Below are 22164 nucleotides of genomic sequence, written 5' to 3' on the forward strand. Positions count from 1 at the left end.
TCAAATCTCATCCACCTCAACAAAAATTATCCTAAATTTTTGTTTAGTACAGTAGCATCGCTAACCCAACAAGGGACTCCTCCCAGTAGCTCCACCCACTCAGCAGATAACTTTATGAATTTCTTTAATAAGAAAATTGAAGTCATTAGAAAAGAGATTAAAGACAATGCATCTCAGCTACAACTGGGTTCTATTAACACTAATACGACTGTATATACGACGGACACTGCCCTCCAAAATAGTTTCTCCCTCTTTGATGAAATAACATTGGAGGAATTGTTAAAATGTGTAAATGGGACAAAACAAACAACATGTTTACTTGACCCAATTCCTGGGAAACTTATCAAGGAGCTTTTTGTTTTATTAGGTCCATCAGTGTTAAATATTATAAACTTATCACTTTCCTCTGGTACTGTTCCCCTAGCATTCAAAAAAGCGGTTATTCATCCTCTACTCAAAAGACCTAACCTCGATCCTGACCTCATGGTGAACTACCGGCCGGTGTCCCACCTTCCGTTTATCTCGAAAATCCTCGAAAAAATTGTCGCACAGCAGCTAAATGAACACTTAGCGTCTAACAATCTCTGTGAACCTTTTCAATCCGGTTTCAGGGCAAATCACTCTACGGAGACAGCCCTCGCAAAAATGACTAATGATCTATTGCTAACGATGGATTCTGATGCGTCATCTATGTTGCTGCTTCTTGATCTTAGCGCCGCTTTCGATACTGTTGATCATAATATTTTATTAGAGCGTATCAAAACGCGTATTGGGATGTCAGACTTAGCCTTGTCTTGGTTTAACGCTTATCTTACTGACAGGATGCAGTGTGTCTCCCATAACAATGTGACCTCGGACTATGTTAAGGTAACGTGCGGAGTTCCCCAGGGTTCGGTTCTTGGCCCTGCACTCTTTAGTATTTACATGCTGCCGCTAGGTGACATCATACGCAAATACGGTGTTAGCTTTCACTGTTATGCGGATGACACCCAACTCTACATGCCCCTAAAGCTGACCAACACGCCGGATTGTAGTCAGCTGGAGGCGTGTCTTAATGAAATTAAACAATGGATGTCCGCTAACTTTTTGCAACTCAACGCTAAGAAAACGGAAATGCTGATTATCGGTCCTGCTCAACACCGACATCTATTTAATAATACCACCTTAACATTTGACAACCAAACAATTTAAACAAGGCGACTCTGTAAAGAATCTGGGTATTATCTTCGACCCAACTCTCTCGTTTGAGTCACACATTAAGAGTGTTACTAAAACGGCCTTCTTTCATCTCCGTAATATCGCTAAAATTCGTTCCATTTTGTCCACAAGCGATGCTGAGATCATTATTCATGCGTTCGTTACATCTCGTCTCGATTACTGTAACGTTTTATTTTCGGGCCTCCCTATGTCTAGCATTAAAAGATTACAGATGGTACAAAATGCGGCTGCTAGACTTTTGACAAAAACGAGAAAGTTTGATCATATTACGCCTATACTCGCTCACTTGCACTGGCTTCCTGTGCACCTAAGATGCGACTTTAAGGTTTCACTACTTACGTATAAAATACTACACGGTCAAGCTCCTGCCTATCTTGCCGATTGTATTGTACCATATGTCCCGGCAAGAAATCTGCGTTCAAAGAACTCCGGCTTATTAGTGATTCCCAGAGCCCCAAAAAAGTCTGCGGGCTATAGAGCGTTTTCTATTCGGGCTCCAATATTATGGAATGCCCTCCCGGTAAAAGTTAGAGATGCTACCTCAGTAGAAGCATTTAAGTCTCATCTTAAAACTCATTTGTATACTCTAGCCTTTAAATAGACTCCCTTTTTAGACCAGTTGATCTGCCGTTTCTTTTCTTTTCTTTTCTACTCTGCTCCGGGGTGGACCGCTAGCCTGTTCATCGGATGGGGACATCTCTACGCTGCTAACCCGTCTCCGCTCGGGATGGTTCCTGCTGGCCCCACCATGGACTGGACTTTCGCTGATGTGTTGGACTTTCACAATATTATGTCAGACCCACTCGATATCCATTGCTTTCGGTCTCCCCTGGGTGGGGGGGGGAGGGGGAGGGGGGGATACCCACATATGCGGTCCTGTCCAAGGTTTCTCATAGTCATTCACATTGACGTCCCACTGGGGTGAGTTTTCCTTGCCCGTATGTGGGCTCTGTACCGAGGATGTCGTTGTGGCTTGTACAGCCCTTTGAGACACTTGTGATTTAGGGCTATATAAATAAACATTGATTGATTGATTGATTGATTGAAATGGGTAGTTATTTTAATAATCATTTTATTTCCTCTGGTTTTCTCTATAATTCTGACAACTCTACTGAAGTTCCGTTGAACCGTTGAAAATACCCAGGTTTTTAACTTTACGCCCTTTACCACAACAGAGGTCATGAAGGCTCTAAAACAACTTAAACTTAGAAAGCCAGCTGGCTCAGACAAGTTGAAGCCGCTCTTCTTAAAGTTGGCAGCTGAAATTATAGCTGGACCACTGACTCACATTTTTAACCTTACTCTAATTTCAAATGAAATCCCCTTGGATTGGAAATCTGCCCTTGTAATCCCCCTATTAAAAGGAGGTGACCCTAGTAATCTAATTATCTTTAATTAATCTAATTACAGACCGATCTCTAAACTCTCTGTTCTGGCAAAAGTGCTTGAATCCCTTATCAGTGAACAGATAAAATATTTTTTGGACACCAACTTTATTCCGCCACCATTTCAGTCAGGTTTTGGCAAAAATCACAGTACTGTTACTGCTGCTATGAAGTTTATAAAATGATGTAGCTGAAGCTCTTGACAAGAAGCAGTGCTGTCTGTCCCTCTTTATTGACTTTTCAAAGGCATTTGATACTGTTGATTATGTAATTTTAATCAAACGTCTTTCAGCTGTTGCTTTTTCTCAGCAAGCAGTTGGATGGTTTGCAAATGACCTCACAAGTAGAACTCAGGCTGTTCAGATAGAAGGTTCCTTCTCTGACGTACTGCAAGTGGAAAAGGGTGTCCCACAAGGTTATGTGTTGGGCCCATTATTAATTAATAATTAATAATTTTGGACAGAATATTCCGAACTCAACTTTCCATTCCAACGCTGATGATACTGTCATATACTGCACAGCACCCACTCCTGCTGAGGCCTTTAAATATCTACAACATGCATTTGACAGAGTACAAGAACAACTTTGCGATCTTCAACTGCTTTTAAATGCAGAGAAACCAAAGTGTATGTTCTTTACCATATCAAAAACTGTAAGATCAGCACGGTGTGAGAACATTTGAACAAGAAATGGGCAACAAATTGTGTTAGTATCTCCATCCATCCATCCATCCATCTTCTTCCGCTTATCCGAGGTCGGGTCGCGGGGGCAGCAGCCTAAGCAGGGAAGCCCAGACTTCCCTCTCCCCAGCCACTTCGTCTAGCTCTTCCCGGGGGATCCCGAGGCGTTCCCAGGCCAGCCGGGAGACATAGTCTTCCCAACGTGTCCTGGGTCTTCCCCGTGGCCTCCTACCGGTCGGACGTGCCCTAAACACCTCCCTAGGGGGGCGTTCGGGTGGCATCCTGACCAGATGCCCGAACCACCTCATCTGGCTCCTCTCGATGTGGAGGAGCAGTGGCTTTACTTTGAGCTCCTACCGGATGACAGAGCTTCTCACCCTATCTCTAAGGGAGAGACCCGCCACCCGGCAGAGGAAACTCATTTCGGCCGCTTGTACCCGTGATCTTGTCCTTTCGGTCATAACCCAAAGCTCATGACCATAGGTGAGGATGGGAACGTAGATCGACCGGTAAATTGAGAGCTTTGCCTTGCGGCTCAGCTCCTTCTTCACCACAACGGACCGATACAGCGCCCGCATTACTGAAGACGCCGCACCGATCCGCCTGTCGATCTCACGAACCACTTTTCCCTCACTCGTGAACAAGACTCCGAGGTACTTGAACTCCTCCACTTGGGGCAAGATCTCCTCCCCAACCCGGAGATGGCACTCCACCCTTTTCCGGGCGAGAACCATGGACTCGGACTTGGAGGTGCTGATTCTCATCCCAGTCGCTTCACACTCAGCTGCGAACCGATCCAGTGAGAGCTGAAGATCCTGGCCAGATGAAGCCATCAGGACCACATCATCTGCAAAAAGCAGAGACCTAATCCCGCAGCCACCAAACCGGATCCCCTCAACGCCTTGACTGCGCCTAGAAATTCTGTCCATAAAAGTTATGAACAGAATCGGTGACAAAGGGCAGCCTTGGCGGAGTCCAACCCTCACTGGAAACGTGTCCGACTTACTGCCGGCAATGCGGACCAAGCTCTGACACTGATCATACAGGGAGCGGACCGCCACAATCAGACAGTCCGATTCCCCATACTCTCTGAGCACTCCCCACAGGACTTCCCGAGGGACACGGTCGAATGCCTTTTCCAAGTCCACAAAGCACATGTAGACTGGTTGGGCAAACTCCCATGCACCCTCAAGGACCCTGCCGAGAGTATAGAGCTGGTCCACAGTTCCACGACCAGGACGAAAACCACACTGTTCCTCCTGAATCCGAGGTTCGACTATCCGGCGTAGCCTCCTCTCCAGTACACCTGAATAGACCTTACCGGGAAGGCTGAGGAGTGTGATCCCCGATAGTTAGAACACACCCTCCGGTTCCCCTTTTTAAAGAGAGGAACCACCACCCCGGTCTGCCAATCCAGAGGTACCGCCCCCGATGTCCACGCGATGCTGCAGAGTCTTGTCAACCAAGACAGTCCCACAGCATCCAGAGCCTTAAGGAACTCCGGGCGGGTCTCATCCACCCCCGGGGCCCTGCCACCGAGGAGCTTTTTAACTACCTCAGCAACCTCAGCCCCAGAAATAGGAGAGCCCACCACAGATTCCCCAGGCACTGCTTCCTCATAGGAAGACGTGTTGGTGGGATTGAGGAGGTCTTCGAAGTATTCCCTCCACCAATCCACAACATCCGCAGTCGAGGTCAGCAGAACACCATCCTCACTATACACGGTGTTGATAGTGCACTGCTTCCCCTTCCTGAGGCGGCGGATGGTGGTCCAGAATCGCTTCGAAGCCGTCCGGAAGTCGTTTTCCATGGCTTCCCCGAACTCCTCCCATGTCCGAGTTTTTGCCTCCGCGACCGCTGAAGCCGCACACCGCTTGGCCTGTCGGTACCTGTCCGCTGCCTCAGGAGTCCTATGAGCCAAAAGAACCCGATAGGACTCCTTCTTCAGCTTGACGGCATCCCTCACCGCCGGTGTCCACCAACGGGTTCTAGGATTACCGCCACGACAGGCACCAACTACGTTGCGGCCACAGCTCCAATCAGCCGCCTCGACAATAGGGGTGCGGAACATGGTCCACTCGGACTCAATGTCCAGCACCTCCCTCGCGACATGTTCAAAGGTCTTCCGGAGGTGGGAATTGAAACTCTCTCTGACAGGAGACTCTGCCAGACGTTCCCAGCAAACCCTCACAATGCGTTTGGGCCTGCCAGGTCTGTCCGGCATCCTCCCCCACCATCGCAGCCAACTCACCACCAGGTGGTGATCGGTAGAAAGCTGCGCCCCTCTCTTCACCCGAGTGTCCAAAACATGAGGCCGCAAATCCGATGACACAACTACAAAGTCGATCATGGAACTGCGGCCCAGGGTGTCCTGGTGCCAAGTGCACATATGGACACCCTTATGCTTGAACATGGTGTTCGTTATGGACAATCCGTGACGGGCACAAAAGTCCAATAACAACATACCACTCGGGTTCAGATCCGGGCGGCCATTCTTACCAATCACGCCTCTCCAGGTTTCACTGTCGTTGCCAATATGAGCGTTGAAGTCCCCCAGTAGAACGAGGGAATCACCCGGGGGAGCACCCTCAAGTACTCCCTCGAGTGAATCCAAAAAGGGTGGGTACTCTGAGCTGCTGCTTGGCGCGTAAGCGCAAACAACAGTCAGGACCCGTCCCCCCACCCGAAGGCGGAGGGAAGCTACCCTCTCGTCCACCGGGTTGAACTCCAACATGCAGGTTCTGAGCCGGGGGGAAACAAGAATTGCCACCCCAGCCCGTCGCCTCTCACTGCCGGCAACGCCAGAGTGGAAGAGAGTCCATCCCCTCTCGAGAGAACTGGTTCCAGAGCCCTTGCTGTGCGTCGAAGTGAGTCCGACTATGTCTAGCCGGAACTACTCCACCTCGCGCACTAGCTCAGGCTCCTTCCCCCCCAGCGAGGTGACGTTCCACGTCCCAAGAGCTAGCTTCTGTAGCCGAGGATCGGACCGCCAAGTGCCCTGCCTTCGGCTGCCGCCCAGCTCACATTGCACCCGACCTCTATGGCCCCTGCTATGGGTGGTGAGCCCATTGGAGGGGGGACCCACGTTGCCTCTTCGGGCTGTGCCCGGCCGGGCCCCATGGGGACAGGCCCGGCCACCAGGCGCTCGCCGTCGTGCCCCAACTCCGGGCCTGGCTCCAGAGGGGGGCCCCGGTGACCCGCGTCCGGGCGAGGGAAATCTGAGTCTCGGTTCTTGTATTTCCATAGAAGTCTTCGTGTGTGTTAGTGTTAGTATCTTCTTTTAAATATTTAGGATTTTTAATTGATGACCACTTGAGTTTTAAGGAGCACATTCAGTATGTTGTAAAAAAAAACTGAAACTTTTACTGGGATTTTATTTTAGAAACAAGTCTTGCTTTTCTTTTACTGTGAAACAGAAATTGGTGGAAACAACTTGTTTACCTGTTATTGACTATGGAGATGTGTTGTACATGAATGCTACTGCTGGTTGTCTCCACAAGCTGGATAGTGTGTACCACGGGGCACTGAGATTCATCACCAACTTACTCACCATTGTGTGTTATACTCAATGGTTAACTTACTCACCATTGTGTGTTATACTCAATGGTTAACTTACTCACCATTGCGTGTTATACTCAATGGTTAACTTACTCACCATTGCGTGTTATACTCAATGGTTAACTTACTCACCATTGCGTGTTATACTCAATAGTTAACTTACTCACCATTGTGTGTTATACTCAATGGTTAACTTACTCACCATTGTGGGTTATGCTCAATGGTTAACTGGACATTTTTATGTGCTCGACGCCTCAATCATTGGTATGTGTTCATCTACAAAACCATTCTGGGTATCACCCCATCTTATCTGTCTGGTATTTTTACAAAGAAACAAGGAAGTCACAATCTTCGTTCAATGAATGTTCTGCAGTTTGTCGTCCCCAAAGTAAGAACTGAACTGGGCAAGAAAGCATTTAGGTTTTCAGCACAGAAGGCTTGAAATAAGCTACAATCAAAGCTTCAACTTCAAACCCTTGTTACATTAAATGAGTTTAAAACTTCTGTGAAAGGATTGCAGTCTACCTTGTCTGTATGCACATGTGTCATGTGAGCAAGTTTTAATGTTGTACATTTGATGTTTTATGTGTTGTTTACTGTTTTTAATGTAACCTTGCTGCTGCCCTCTTGGCCAGGTCTCCCTTGGAAAATAAATATTTGATCTCAATGGGATTTTACCTAGTTAAATAAAGGCTAAATAAAAAAAATCACTGAATATTACACACTGCAGACTTCCTGAGAGCCAACAAACACAATAAAACATCACTTACTGTACAAGGTCTGCTGTCACTATTACGCAGCCTGATAGAATTTTGTTATATTTCCGTTTGGATGCAGAATGACTCATAAACGTCGCACGGAAAAGGTGGGTGACGTCAAGCGTCTTTTTGTGTGGTTCACCATTGCCGGGTCTAAATTGGCTGTCAAACGATACCAACTTGTCAGAGTACATCCTCATCCTTCTACTATCCAGGTGAGAGGCACGATTCATGATCTGGAATAATTTTTCACCAGTACCGAGGCCAGGAAGGAGCTCACCAGCCGGTGACATCAACTTCGGAACACAATCTATAAATAGTTTGTCTGTGTTAGCACTTATAATAACAATATCACTAATACTTGGTTGGTATTCAAGCCACGAAATGCAAATGGAGTATTGTTGGTGCTTTTTGGATGGTTATAGAGGACCTCCCATTGGCTCCATTGCAAGTGGACTTTTATTTACATTTATGAGTTAGAATGTGATGAAAAAAAAAAAAATTCCATCCTCATGTCTTTTATAATGATTGTGAACGATAGAAAACATTCCCCCAAAAAGTGCAGTTCTCCTCTAAATTCCAGTGATTAGATTTAAGACTTGAAGTCTATGAGCATGAAGTGATGAAGCCTACTTGGATGAGAGGACAAACGTCTTCTAAGACAAAGTGAACAGTCCAGTTGTGATGGATTGAATGCCCTGAGAATAAAATGATATGTGGATGTTGTGCTTACTTGGACTGTGATGAAGCTGTGAGGACTCAGGTGGTTTGTCTTCATGCTCTTCAGTCTTCACAGAGACAACAGTCAGTGGAAACTTGGTGACATCATCCTCCTCCTGCCCTAGAAGACACTCTCCCTCCTGAGTGATCCACACTTCCTCCTCTTCCTCTTTAATGTGGGGGGGCTGTAGATCCTCCTCTTCCTCTTTAATGTGGGGGGACTGCTGGACGTCTGTTGGGTAAATAAGTAAATAAGATAAAGAGAGAATATAAATAGTTTTGGACTGACACTGTTAACACAATGACATTATTTGTGTTCTTTCCTGTGTTGTGTTAAAAGTGTGTAGCAAAACAACCAATAAAAACACAGGAAATACCTCCTCTTGTTCCAGCCACTAAAATTCATTCAAAAGTGAGTACAAAAACAGACTTGGAAATTTGATGATGGGCAATTTGAAAAGTTTTTTTTATAAGTACGAGGCAACATTGATTGAGGCATTCTTAACTTTACACTCACTGATGTAAAGTGTGTAAATATTTTATTCTGTATACGGTCTATGACACCTAAACTTTATTTCTAAACTTAACCATAATCTTTTAATGACATAGTCATTACCATAACTTCAATACCATGGAAATAAAAAAAATCTAATTCCAAAATCATTTAAAAAAAAACAAACAATAATGGTATGTTTTTGTCATCATGTAGAATACTTTTTTGTGGTCATTTTGTTGGCTGGGCCAAAAAGAACTTTTACCAAAACATGTTTTATTATGTGGTGTTTTTATGGAGTATCTCCATCAACAATTCCTCTTTAGGAATTGGAGACCATCTACGACACGCTGAAGGAAAGTCAGTCACCTTTATGTTCTTTTAATAAATAAAGTGTTGACTACTTTGGTTACTGAAAATAAATGTTTACTTTAACTTATTGATGCATGTAAGTCAGAATCAGGAAGTAAAATTATAACTTTAATTAGATTTGATTACGGTATAAAATGTATTTAGTGACTTTGTGAGTTTTGTGTAAACATGATACAGGTTTACATCTTCTTGGGGACTGGAACACATATGTCCTGAAAGGATGCAACCAATTTTAATATCTTCACTAAGCTGTGCCACCAACATTGTCTCGCTTAGCTCATTAAGCAAACTACCAGGGTGAGTGAGTCCTTTTAAACCATCATAGACCTCGTTGTTATTTCTGACCAGTCTAAGATCACCACAAGTGGAACTACTGTATGCGGCTTAAGTGATCATTCCATGAATTTCTGTATCCATAAAGAACATAGAATCAAGGCTGGTAGCCACAAAACAAGCAAAGGTAGAATCCTCAAGACCTAGACTAGCAAGGCTTTCAATGACAAACTTGGCATTGCTTGCTCCGTACTTGCAAGTACACAAGTCCTTGGGTCAATTCCTAACCTCAGAAAAGTAAATAACTTCACAGTCAAAGTGGGTGACAATATTATAACAAACAAAAAGGAGATTGCCTATCTTGGCTGCATTGTAGAGACTAATCTCTCCAGTGAAAACATGACTACTAAGGTAGTCAAAGAATCAACCGACGAATTCTGTTCTTACTAGTGTTGTCCCGATACCAATATTATGGTACCGGGACCTGTCCCCAAAATGTATTTCGATACTTTTCTAAATAAAAGGGACCACAAAAAGTGCATTATTGGCTTTATTTTAACAACAAATCTTAGGGTACATTAAACATGTTTCTTATAGCAAGTTTGTTATTAAATAAAATAGTCAACATACTAGACAACTTGTCTTTTAGTAGTAAGCAAACAAAAGCTCCTAATTTAGTCGGCTGACATATGCAGTAACATATTGTGTCATTTATATTCTATTATTTTGTCAAATTTTTTAAGGACAAGTGGTAGAAAATGGATTATTAATCTACTTGTTCATTTACTTTTAATATCTGCTTATTTTCTGTTTTAAAATGTTCTATCTACACTTCTGTTAAAATGTAATAATCACTTATTCTTCTATTGTTTGGATACTTTACATTAGTTTTGGATGATACCACAAATTTGGGTATCAATCTGATACCAAGTAGTTACAGGATCATACATTTGTCATATTCAAAGTTCTGATGTGTCTAGGGACATACTTCCTGAGTTTATAAACATAATATATATATATTTTTTAACCAAAGATGATGTTGTGATGCCAAAAAATATTGATGCAATCATAGAAGTAGTACTTTTTAGAGGCGGTATAGTACCCAATATGATTCATTAGTATTGCGGTACTATACTAATACCAGTTTACCATACAATGCTAGTTCTTACTTAGTAGGATCACCCCGCTGGTGGGTAGAAATACACTTAAGACTCTAACACAAGATATCATTTAACCCCACTTTGACTACGGAGTTCATGTTTAGTACCGTGACGCCTTGAAAGCCCTAAAAAACTAACTCCAGACAGCCCAAAACAAAATGATTGGGCTTCTACTCAACTGTCCATCTCGGGCTCACCTTTCTACCAACCATTTCCTTAACGTGGGGAGGCTCTTGGTATCTGATAGAGTACATCTTCTTGCAGTTGGTCTGGTGTAGAAGATACACCATACTAATAAAATACTCATGTACCTGTCAAGATACTTCAAAATATATTCACCATTATAACACCAGAGGTAGTTGTACAAATCACATTCAACCCAGATTTCACTCCAAAAAAGGTTCTAATTCGTGTGCCTGCTATACCACCAACATGTGGAAGTCCCTATTAAAAAGAAAACATATTACAGGTTGCGGCTACTCGTAACTGGGAATATACAAAGTCTTTTACCTATTTGAAATTATATTTTCATTTATTTTCTTAAAGTATATTTGTATTTTAAATGCTACTTTCTACATAGTACTGTGTGAGTTAAAATATATATTTCAACTGAAACCATGTCAGGCTTTCTTGTAGCAGTGAATGTGTACCGTGATGAAACTGTACCCTTTCCTATGCAAACTTCTCATAAGTCCTTCAATCAATCAATCACACATTGTTACAAACTGAGAGGAACATCAACCTCAAACTGTCTCGTTTTCATGAAGAATCTAAATCTTGGCATTGCATCATCCCCACAAGACAAAGCATCTTCCTATTGAAGAAAAGTGTTAATAATGAAATATAAAGTTAGTAAAGATGTGAGAGTAAGAAGTAAACAAACCTGTTCTGTGTAACACAACTTGATGTTTCTTGAAAACAGCGTCCATAAGTTGATGTTGTCGCTCCTTCTCCTCTTTTGTTGGACAAAGTTCCTCCTCATACTTTGCTATCGTTCTTTCGCACATTTTCACACAATCACAACACTTTACACTCACATTTGATCTCTACTTAGCGATGTGTTGATAACGTCCGCGTCTCTTTGTTAGCAGCTAACAAGCTAAGCTAACTAGCAAGCTAAGCTACCACATAAAGTGCGCTCAGACTAATGTATCCGGATACAAACAATGACTAACAATGTTTCATCTACTACACGACATATATGCGTACATGTATGCACTAAATACAAATACAGAAACAATAATGGCCAGTGGCCACGTTTAGGCCTTCTCTGTCAAACGCCATTTTGCTTTTTACTCCTTCGTCTTCTTTGGATTTCCAGCAGACTAGTAGAGCATCTTAGGCCTCCACAGCTTCTTAACGGGACTTCTTCGTCCTGTCCTATGGTCCATACTACATTCTACAGTACAGGAGGTCGCGCTAGCAACCTTTCAATTAGTGATGGGAGGAAATGTGCGGAGGCTTCCAGGTTTATGACGTGTACTTTTTCTTCTTCTTTGGTTTAATGGCGGTTGACAAGCAACCTTGTGGTGTGCATTACCGCCACCTACTGAAATGGAGTGTGGACGGAGATGGATCCCTACTCTATATTATTTTGTTCAACCCAGTCTTTTTTTGAATGTATATAAAATGTTTTATAACCTATGTGTTCTGAGTGCAATCCTAAAATATCTTCCACTACTAACCTAATCTTCTCTTTCACTAACTTATTTCCCAGTATTTGCCTTTCTCTATTGTATTTCCTACAATGTATTAAAACATGTCCTACACTTTCTATCTGATGACAACAGTCACACAGTCCTGTATTATGTTTCCTATCAATGTCAATCAACTATTTAGATATGTATGTCCTAATGTCATTCTAGTAATAATGTCTTCTTCCTTCCTATTTCTATTCCTCCTCTCATTACACCTACTCTCCTCTGGACTTTGTAATACTCTCTACCTTTTCTCTCCTTATTCCAATTATCCTGCCACTTTTTATTGTGTTCTATCTTAATGATGTTCTTCACTTCTTCTTTACTGTGGTTCATCTCCATGTTTACTTCTGTTTTAGTGCTTGCTTGTTTTGTGTATCTATCTGCTAACTCATTGCCCACAACTCCTACATGAGCAGGTACCAGAGAAATGTTACCACACTTCCTGCTTTATTTATTCTGCAGATTGCCTGAACTATTTCATCAACTAAATCTGGTCTTGTTTCTGATGCTATGTTTTTTATGTTTTTATCACCCCCACAAGCACGGCCAATAACCCCTGAGGCAGATGGCTCATCTGAGGAACGTTGTAAAATAAAAATAATAAAACTTGTAAAATAGTAAGAACCATAAGTAGAGAAACAAAAAATTAAATATATTTAAGACATACGTATGAAGATGAATAGAAAAAAAAGTTAAAATATACAAATTAAATGAATATATAACGCCTTTTACCATCCAAAATCGCTGCCATTGTGTCCTTGGGCAGGACACTTCACCCCTGCCCCCGGTGCCACTCACACCGGTGAATTGAATGATGAATGATAGGTGGTGGTCGGAGGGGCCGTTGGCGCAAATTGCAGCCACGCTTCCGTCAGTCTACCCCAGGGCAGCTGTGGCTATGAAAGTAGCTTACCACCACCAGGTGTGAATGAATGATGGGTTCTACATGTAAAGCGACTTTGGGTACTTAGAAAAGCGCTATATACTAAGTGGCGTTTGTGCCTTTTTTAAGACCCAATTCAATGTGGGGAATAAAACAGGTATTCATTCTTTTTTAAATTCCTTATACCACTCTGCCGTGTAACCGTCTGATCCTGGCGATTTACTTAATTTAAGCCTATTAATTGCAACTTTTAATTCATTTTCAGTTATATCTGCAGATATTGTTTGGTTTTGTTTTTCATCTAAAGTAGGTAAAGCCAGGGAGTTTAGGAAGCTGTCAATTTGGGTTATGCTCCTACTAGAGACCTCAGAGTATAAAGTTTTATAAAAATGTTCGAAGGCTTCCTGGATTTCGTTTGGTTTAGTTTTTATCTCTTTTGTTCTTGGATCCCTGATTTTATGAATTGTGTTTTCCGCTATCTTTTTTTTTAGTTTCCAGGCCAATATTTTCATAGACTTAGAGCCACTTTCATAGTGTCTCTGTTTCAAGAACATTAGATTTTTTTAAATTTCTTGTGTGGCCAAACTGTTAATTTCATTCCTTATTTCCCTTAATGTATCCTGTGCCAAATCTAGTTTGTGTTTTCTTTCTAATTATTTTAGTTTTTTTATTAAGTCATTTGATTTTGTATTCTCATTTTTTTTCTTAAATGAAGATATTGCTATAATTTTACCTCTTAAAACAGCTTTCAGGGTGTCCCATAACATGGGAGGCGAAACCTCTCCTGTGTCATTGAACTCCAAGAAGAGATTAATTTCAGATTTAATTTGTGTTTTAAATGATAGGTCATTCAGCAGACTTGAGTTTGGTTTCCATGTATTCTTTTTTGCCCTCAGATTAAAGTCAATAGATAGGTATATAGGTGCATGGACACTTTGATCTATCCACTTAGTTGGAGAGAGGCAATTATCTCAGCTATACCAAAAGAAGGCAAGGATATAATTGAAAGTGGATCTTACACGCCAATATCGGTTCTCAATGTAGATTATAAATTATTTACTTCCATTATGGCCAAACGATTAGAAAATGTCTTACCTATATTGATACATAATGATCAAACAGAAAAGCGCTATATAAATCCCAGGTATTATTATTATAATTATTATAACAAATAAATACAACTAAATAAAATGTTGCATAACTAATAGGATGAAAAGTAAAATACAAATTACTTCAATAAAATAATTGATATCAGGTAAAAGCCAAATCAAAAAGGTGGGTCTTAAGCCTGCTCTTAAAAACATGAACGTTCTGAGGTCCTCCGGCAAGCTGTTCCATATACAGGGGCCATAATGGTAGAAAGATGCCATCCCGTGACTTTGTGTCCTGACTTTTGGAATAATTAGGAGATGAGTGCCGGAGGATCTCAGGGCCTGGGAAGGTTCATCGGGTAAAAGCAAATCTGAAAGATAGGAAGGCCCAATACCATATAAACATTTATAAACCATAAAAAAAAAACTAAAATTGATCCTGAGAGGGGAGTCGATGCAGAGATTTTAAAACTGGCGTAATGTGAGCCTGCCTTCTGGTCTTCATCAGGACACATGTTTGAATTTTGGAGTAATTGCAAAGGTGTAATAACTTTTTTAAGAAGAGCAGAAAGCAGGGCGTTATAATAATCTTTACGACTTGTAATAAAAGCATGCATTAGCGTCTCATGTTGCCCTGAGAGAGAATTGGGCAAAGTCTGGCTATATTCTTAAGAGGATAAAAACCTATTTTTGTTATATTTTTTATATGTGGTATAAAACTAAGGTCAGAGTCAAAAACGACGCCCAGATTTTTCACTAAAAGTGATGGAGTTAATGACAATAATTGCAGTTTTGATATGTGTTTCTCTCTCAGGGTCTCAGGGCCAATGACTAAGACTTCAGTCTTGTCCTGGTTCAGCTGTAAAAAGGTATCTGCCATCCAGGACTTAATATCTGAAATGCAATTAAATAGAGTATCAATTGGTCTTGTGTCATCAGGAGGCATGGAAATATACAACTGTGTGTCGTCAGCATAACTGTGGACATTAATTTCATGTCTCCTGATGACACTGCCAAGTGGAATCATGTCAATATTAAAAAGAATAGGACCTAAAATTGATTCCTGAGGCACACCACATCTGATATCACAGGTATTTGAGTAGCATGTATCCATACTTACTAAACATGTTCTGTCTGACAGATAGGAAGTGAACCATTTGTGAACAGTACCAGATAGGCCCACTAGGTGTTTCAGTCCATTTAAAAGAATGAGGTGATCCACAGTATCAAAGGCAGCACTAGGATCCAGTAGAACCAAGACTTACAGTTTTTGAGAGTCAGCACTCAACGTGAGATCGTTTACAATCTTTAAAAGGGCCGTCTCTGTACTGTGGTTCACCCTAAAACCAAACTGAAACTTCTCTAAAATTTTGCAACTATTTAAAAAAATCATATAATTGTTTGAAAACAAGTTTTTGTACAATTTAACTTAAAAATGCAAAGTTTGATACTGGTCTGTAATTCTTAAAATTGCCAGCATCTAAATTGCTTTTCTTTAGCAGGGGCCTCACCACCGCTTTTTTAAAAGCAGCAGGAAAGACCCCCGTTTGAAGTGAGCAATATAAGATGTTTAAAATCTCCTCTCTCAAAGAACCATCAAATATTCTTAAAACATTAGTTGAAATTGAATCTAAAAGACATGTGGTGGGTTTAATAGTAGAAAAAACTTGATGCATCTGTATGTATTGTAACATATTCTCTGAGTATTTTTCCTCAATCCATTTTTCTGTCTGGTAATGATTTAAACTTTTATTCTTTAATAATTGCATATCTACATCTGGGATATGGTACATCCACGGGGGTATTACAGGGATTGGAACTGTAGGCTAACTTTAATATTGTCAATTTGAACTTTTTTACAATATGTCTACTATTACTGTGGATAAGCGCGTCCGAGTCTATTCCAACACAAAGCCATGGATGACGAGAGAGGTGCAGAGGCTGCTGAGGGAGAGGGACACCGCGTTCAGATCTGGCGACGGGGAGCTCTACAGCACTGCCAGAGCCAGCCTGAAGCGTGGTATCAGGGAGGCTAAGGAGGACTACAAAACGAAGATTGAGGACTGCTTCCAAAGCAACGACTCCAGGAGGGTATGGCAGGGGGTCCAGCACATGACCAACTACAGGCCCAGCAACCTCCCGGCTGGCAGGGGAGACCCCCGGCTGGCAGAGGAACTGAACTCCTTCTACGCCCGCTTTGAGGTAACACCATCGGAAGCAGTCACACTTCACTCAGTAGCAACACCTCACCCAACAGCCACACCTCAATCAGCAGTCACACCTCACTCGGCAGACCACAGCAGCCTCACCCTTTCAGTGACGGAGCACAAGGTCAGACGCACACTGAAAGCCGTGAACCAGAGGAAGGCTGCGGGACCGGACGGCGTCTCCGGATGGGTGCTGAGAGACTGCGCTGATCAGCTGGCTGGTGTCCTCACCGACATCTTCAACCGGTCCCTGTCCCAGGCCACCGTCCCATCCTGCCTGAAAACCTCCACCATCATCCCGGTCCCCAAAAAGAAAAACACTGTCAGCTGTCTGAACGACTACCGGCCAGTGGCACTCACTTCCATCACAATGAAGTGTTTCGAGAAACTGGTCCGGACCCACATCCTCTCATCCCTACCGCCCGCATTGGACCCCCATCAGTTTGCCTACCGAGCCAACAGGTCTACGGAGGACGCCATCGCTACGGCTCTCCACTCCGCCATGTCCCACATGGAGGGGGGGAGCTATGTACGGCTGCTCTTTGTAGACTTCAGCTCTGCATTTAATACCATCTTACCTGACAAACTGGTGACCAAGCTAGCAGACCTCGGAATATCCAACCCCACCTGTCTCTGGATTAAAGACTTCCTGACTGACCGCCATCAGAGGGTGAGGATGGGTACCCACACCTCCACAGCCCTCAGCCTCAGCACCGGCTCACCTCAGGGCTGCGTGCTGAGCCCCCTGCTCTACTCACTCTACACCCACGACTTCACAGCCACCCACCCCGGCAACCACATCATAAAGTTTGCCGATGACACAACGGTGGTGGGCTGCATCTCTGGGGTCGACGAGATGGCATACCGGGACGAGGTGGAGCAGCTGGCAGTGTTGAGCAGGGTGAACAACCTGAAGCTGAACCAGCTCAAGACCCAGGAAGTGATCTTGGACAGCAGGAGGAGAAAAACTACCATACAGCCCCTGTACATCGACGGGGGCTGTGTGGAAAGAGTCTCATCCCTACGCTTCCTGGGAGTTCACCTGGATGAGGACCTGTCCTGGAGGACCAACACCACGGCCATCGTCAAGAGGGCACAGCAGAGGCTCTACTTCTTGAGAGTACTCAGGAATCTCCACCTGAGACAGGATCTGCTGGTGTCCTTCTACCGCTGTTCTGTGGAGAGCATCCTCACATACTGCATCTGCGTATGGTTCTGCAGCTGCACAGCAGCAGAGAGGAAAGCTCTCCAGAGGGTCGTCAACTCGGCCCAAAAAATCATTTTTGAATCTTCTTTTCTTTACGATGTGTATTTCTACCTCTCTTCCACATCACTCCATCATCACAAACAGTGCCACTTGGCTTTAAAAAACATATCAAACAGATGTGCCAGAGTCTTAAATACAACATAAAAACGTTCAAATGTATCAGGAATTCATTAACACTGGAGGCAGCTCAAACGTATTTTATGCACCTGGGGATAGGTTGATTGGCAACACTAAATTGGCCCTAGTGTGTGAATGTGAGTGTGAATGTTGTCTGTCTATCTGTGTTGGCCCTGCGATGAGGTGGCGACTTGTCCAGGGTGTACCCCGCCTTCCGCCCGATTGTAGCTGAGATAGGCTCCAGCACCCCCCGCGACCCCGAAGGGAATAAGCGTTAAAAAATGGATGGATGGATGGATTATGTCTCGTTTTTATTATTGTATAACATGTTGGTCGCAGGCAAGCAAAATGACACTGAGGCCATTGGAAACTTTACACAAACAATCCCTCAAAATCCTTGACCGAAAACCACAACACCACCATCAGGGCCGGCCCGTGGCATAGGCCGTATAGGCAAATGCTAAGGGCGCCGTCCATCAGGGGGCGCCACGCCAGTGCCACAAATGTTGGAGAAAAAAAAAAAAAAGTTGGTACTATTATTTCTAAATACAAAAAATAATCCCACGTTAATTAAAATGCAAAGTAAAGCCTATTTAATAGAAATATTTGTTACAACATTACGCCCCCCCCCCCTCGCCCCCCGCACGGTGCGCCCCCTCCCTTCCCTCCCTTCAACACAAGATGTCAAAACGGCCAAAAATGTCAGGTGCCCAGGGAAGAAAAAATAGAAAAGAAGAGGAGGAGAAACGAGAAAAAGACAGAGGTAGCAGGTAGGTAACATTAGCCTACATGAAATTATTTGTCTGTTACAGAATGTGATGATAACCTGGCTTTTTTAGCATTAAGCCAATGTTACATGATTCAGCAATTGCTAATCAATAAATAGCTAGTTCTGTTTTAACATCGGGTTAATATTGTGGAGGGGGCTAAATTGTTATGGAAAATAATAATGTAACGTTAGGTAATTACAGTACTCCCACCTTACATTCCTCAGGGACATTTGTATTAGATCTTTTAAGCAGGTGTTTTTTGTTTACATTGTTATTGCCTTCTGGTTATCTAATGTTTGCCCTGCAGGTAATAGTCACTTTTCCACCCCTTTATATATTAGGTATAGTTGTAAGCCTAGTTGTTAAAGTGCACATCATTAATGTTAATTAAGCAATATCACATGAGAGGGAATGCTGTTTTTTTTAATTTGAGCACTGCTGTGATCGGTTAAAGATAATCATAACATAACATTCTCATATAATATGTTGATTTGCTTTCTTTAAGTAAAAAAAAAGGTCAAAGACAAAGCTATTCGGTTTCTTGTGAGTATATACACTTCACTGCCGATGTGGGGGGGCGCCACCTAAAATCTTGCCTAGGGCGCCAGGTTGGTTAGGGCCAGGCCTGACCACCATCATTGTTTAGTTCTCCAAAAATATAGATTGTTAAATTTAGCTAACATTCAAAGATTAGCATCAATACGAATGGCCCATCGAATCCTAAATAACACTGCACCAGCGCCACTTAAGCACTTTGTCCAGTTTACATCTGCTGTGACAACTAGAAAAACACGAGCCTCCACCAGGGGGCAGTGTAGCGTACCCAGATGTAAAACCTCTTTTGCACAATCAGCCTTTTCATATAAAGCCATAAAGGAATGGAACGACCTCACAACAAACTTGAAAAGTCTAACAGATTACTCTTCATTCACAATTGAAGTTAAAAAGTGGCTTTGGAGCAATCAAAGCTGCTCACACGGTCACTAAGGTGGCATTATGTTTGACACATCAACCGAATGTGTATTATATTTATCCATGAGAGCATTTTTATTGTAAATTGTGAGGTGTGTCTGTTAAAATCATGGTTGTTTTTACAAATGATGACAGATGTGAACAAAAGCATGTATTGTCTTTGTGTGATGATGTAAATGAGGTGTGGTTGTATTGTATATTAAGTATGTGTACATGAAAGGGCAGTTTATGACTTTTCTTAATTTAAAAACATGCTAAAGTATGTTTTTATTGTCATAATTTTATTGCATGATTTTTTGTATCCCTTTAATTTAGGTAGCCAGGGACTGCAGATGGAAATTAGCTATTTAGCTATAATCTGGTACAGAACATATCTGTCTTTGAGCTTAATGTTTCTGCGCATTGTCCCTTCAAATAAAGACTAAACTAAACTTCCACTAACCCTTCCACTTCACTAAACACTTCATTTATCATTATTGAAAACAGTACTGGATTATTATACTGACTTTTGAGGGCAAGAAGGAGACTTTTGCAGAGTGATCTCGGAGCCTATTGTTGATTAGCAGAACAGGGACTTGAATCCCGGAAACTCAGACTGAAAGTCTGATGTTCTTACGACGGAGCAATTCAGGGTTTCTTCACAACACATAAAACTACATACAAATAAAGCAAAACGCCTCCGGCAAAACTCTGGTTGCATATTTGACCCCGTTCTTGGAAATACTGGTAGATTTGATTGAAATGTGTTGCTTTCTTGGAACGGAGCCAGTTCAAAGCATTGTTCTCAAATGTTTAGCAGGGTTAAGGTCGAGTCTCTGGAACGGACATCCCAGAAACCTGCCTGAAACCCTTTAAAACCAGATTTTATGTGTGTTTAATATTGTTGTCTTGTTGGAAAACCTGCTTGTGTACAAAGATCAACCTTTTCACTGTTGATTGGTGAAGCAAAGTCTCATCCGACCAGTAAACTTTTGTCGAAACAAATGCTTGAACGTGTGGGTGTCTTCTAAGTAAATCCATCTTAGAGTTGGCAACTTGGGGACAGAGGCTTCTTTCTTGGTCTGTAGCCTCTCAGTCTATGACCGTGTAAAACTGCTTTGATTTCAAGCACTTGGCGGGCTTAAAGGCCTACTGAAACCCACTACTACCGACCACACAGTCTGATAGTTTATATATCAATGATGAAATCTTAACATTGCAACACATGCCAATACGGCCGGGTTAACTTATAAAGTGCAATTTTAAATGTCCCGGGGAACTTCCGGTTCGAAACGCCTCTGAGGATGACGTATGCGCGTGACGTAGCCCGGGGAACAGAGGTATGCCTTCCACATTGAAGCCAATACGAAATAGCTGTTTTCATCTCATTCTGGATGTATTCTGGACATCTGTGTTGGTGAATATGTTGCAATTATGTTCATTGCATTATGGAGAAAGAAGCTGAGCAAGCAAAGAAGAAAGTTCTCGGTGCAAAGCGGACGTATTTTGCGAAGGAAGTCAGCAGCAACACAACACAGCCGGTGTTTCGTTGTTTACATTCCCGAAAGATGCAGTCAAGATGGAAGAACTCGGATAACAGAGACTCTAACCAGGAGGACTTTTGACTTCGATACACAGACGCCTGTAGAGAACTGGGACAACACAGACTCTTACCAGGATTACTTTGATTTGGATGACAAAGACGCAGACGTGCTACCGTGAGTATGCAGCTTTGGCTTCCAAACATTTGATCGCTTGCACGTACGTGCGCGTCACGTACGTAACTTTGTTTAAATATATAACTTTTATGAACCTTGGGTTAGGTGAACGGTCTTTTGGGCTGAGTGATTATGTGTGTTGATCAGGTGTTTAAATTGTATTGGCGTGTTCTATGGAGCTAGGAGCTAGCAGAGGAGCTAGGAACTAGCATAAACACCTAGGTGTTTTTATGCAGGATTAATTTGTGGCATATTAAATATAAGCCTGGTTGTGTTGTGGCTAGAGTATATATATGTCTTGTGTTTATTTACTGTTTTAGTCATTCCCAGCTGAATATCAGGTACCGTGAGTAGCAGCTGCGATTCCAAACATTTGATCGCTTGCCAGTACGTGCGCGTCACGTACGTTACTTTGTTTAAATATATAAGCTTTATGAACCTTGGGTTAGGTGAACGGTCTTTTGGGCTGAGTGATTGTGTGTGTTGTGCAGGTGTTTGAATTGGATTGGCGGCTTATATGGAGCTAGGAGCTAGCATAGGAGCTAGGAGCTAACATAACAAACACTTAGGTGTTTTTATGCAGGATTAATTTGTGGCATATTAAATATAAGCCTGGTTGTGTTGTGGCTAATAGAGTATATATATGTCTTGTGTTTATTTACTGTTGTAGTCATTCGCAGCTGAATATCAGGTCACCCCCGGCTCTCACAGCATCTTCTCTATCTGAATCGCATCCACTCCCCACTAGTCCTTCACTTGCACTTTACTCATCCACAAATCTTTCATCCTCGCTCAAATTAATGGGGAAATTGTCGCTTTCTCGGTCCGAATCTCTCTCACTTC

General features: G+C 42.6%; 1 protein-coding gene across 1 annotated transcript in view; it reads right to left on the reverse strand.

Annotated features, from left to right (window-relative positions):
• LOC133664736 (zinc finger protein OZF-like) overlaps nt 1-12113 on the reverse strand; it is a 519603-nt gene extending 507490 nt beyond the window's left edge. The window contains exons 1-2 of the mRNA XM_062069618.1: nt 11501-12113; nt 8333-8551 (exon numbers count right to left, since the gene is read on the reverse strand). Coding sequence (XP_061925602.1) covers nt 8333-8551; nt 11501-11624 — 343 coding nt within the window. The 5' untranslated portion in view covers nt 11625-12113. The remainder of the gene's footprint in view (nt 1-8332; nt 8552-11500) is intronic.
• Nucleotides 12114-22164: the final 10051 nt, after the last annotated feature.

This window comes from Entelurus aequoreus, linkage group LG14 (assembly GCF_033978785.1).
Source record: "Entelurus aequoreus isolate RoL-2023_Sb linkage group LG14, RoL_Eaeq_v1.1, whole genome shotgun sequence".
Lineage (NCBI taxonomy): Eukaryota > Metazoa > Chordata > Actinopteri > Syngnathiformes > Syngnathidae > Entelurus > Entelurus aequoreus.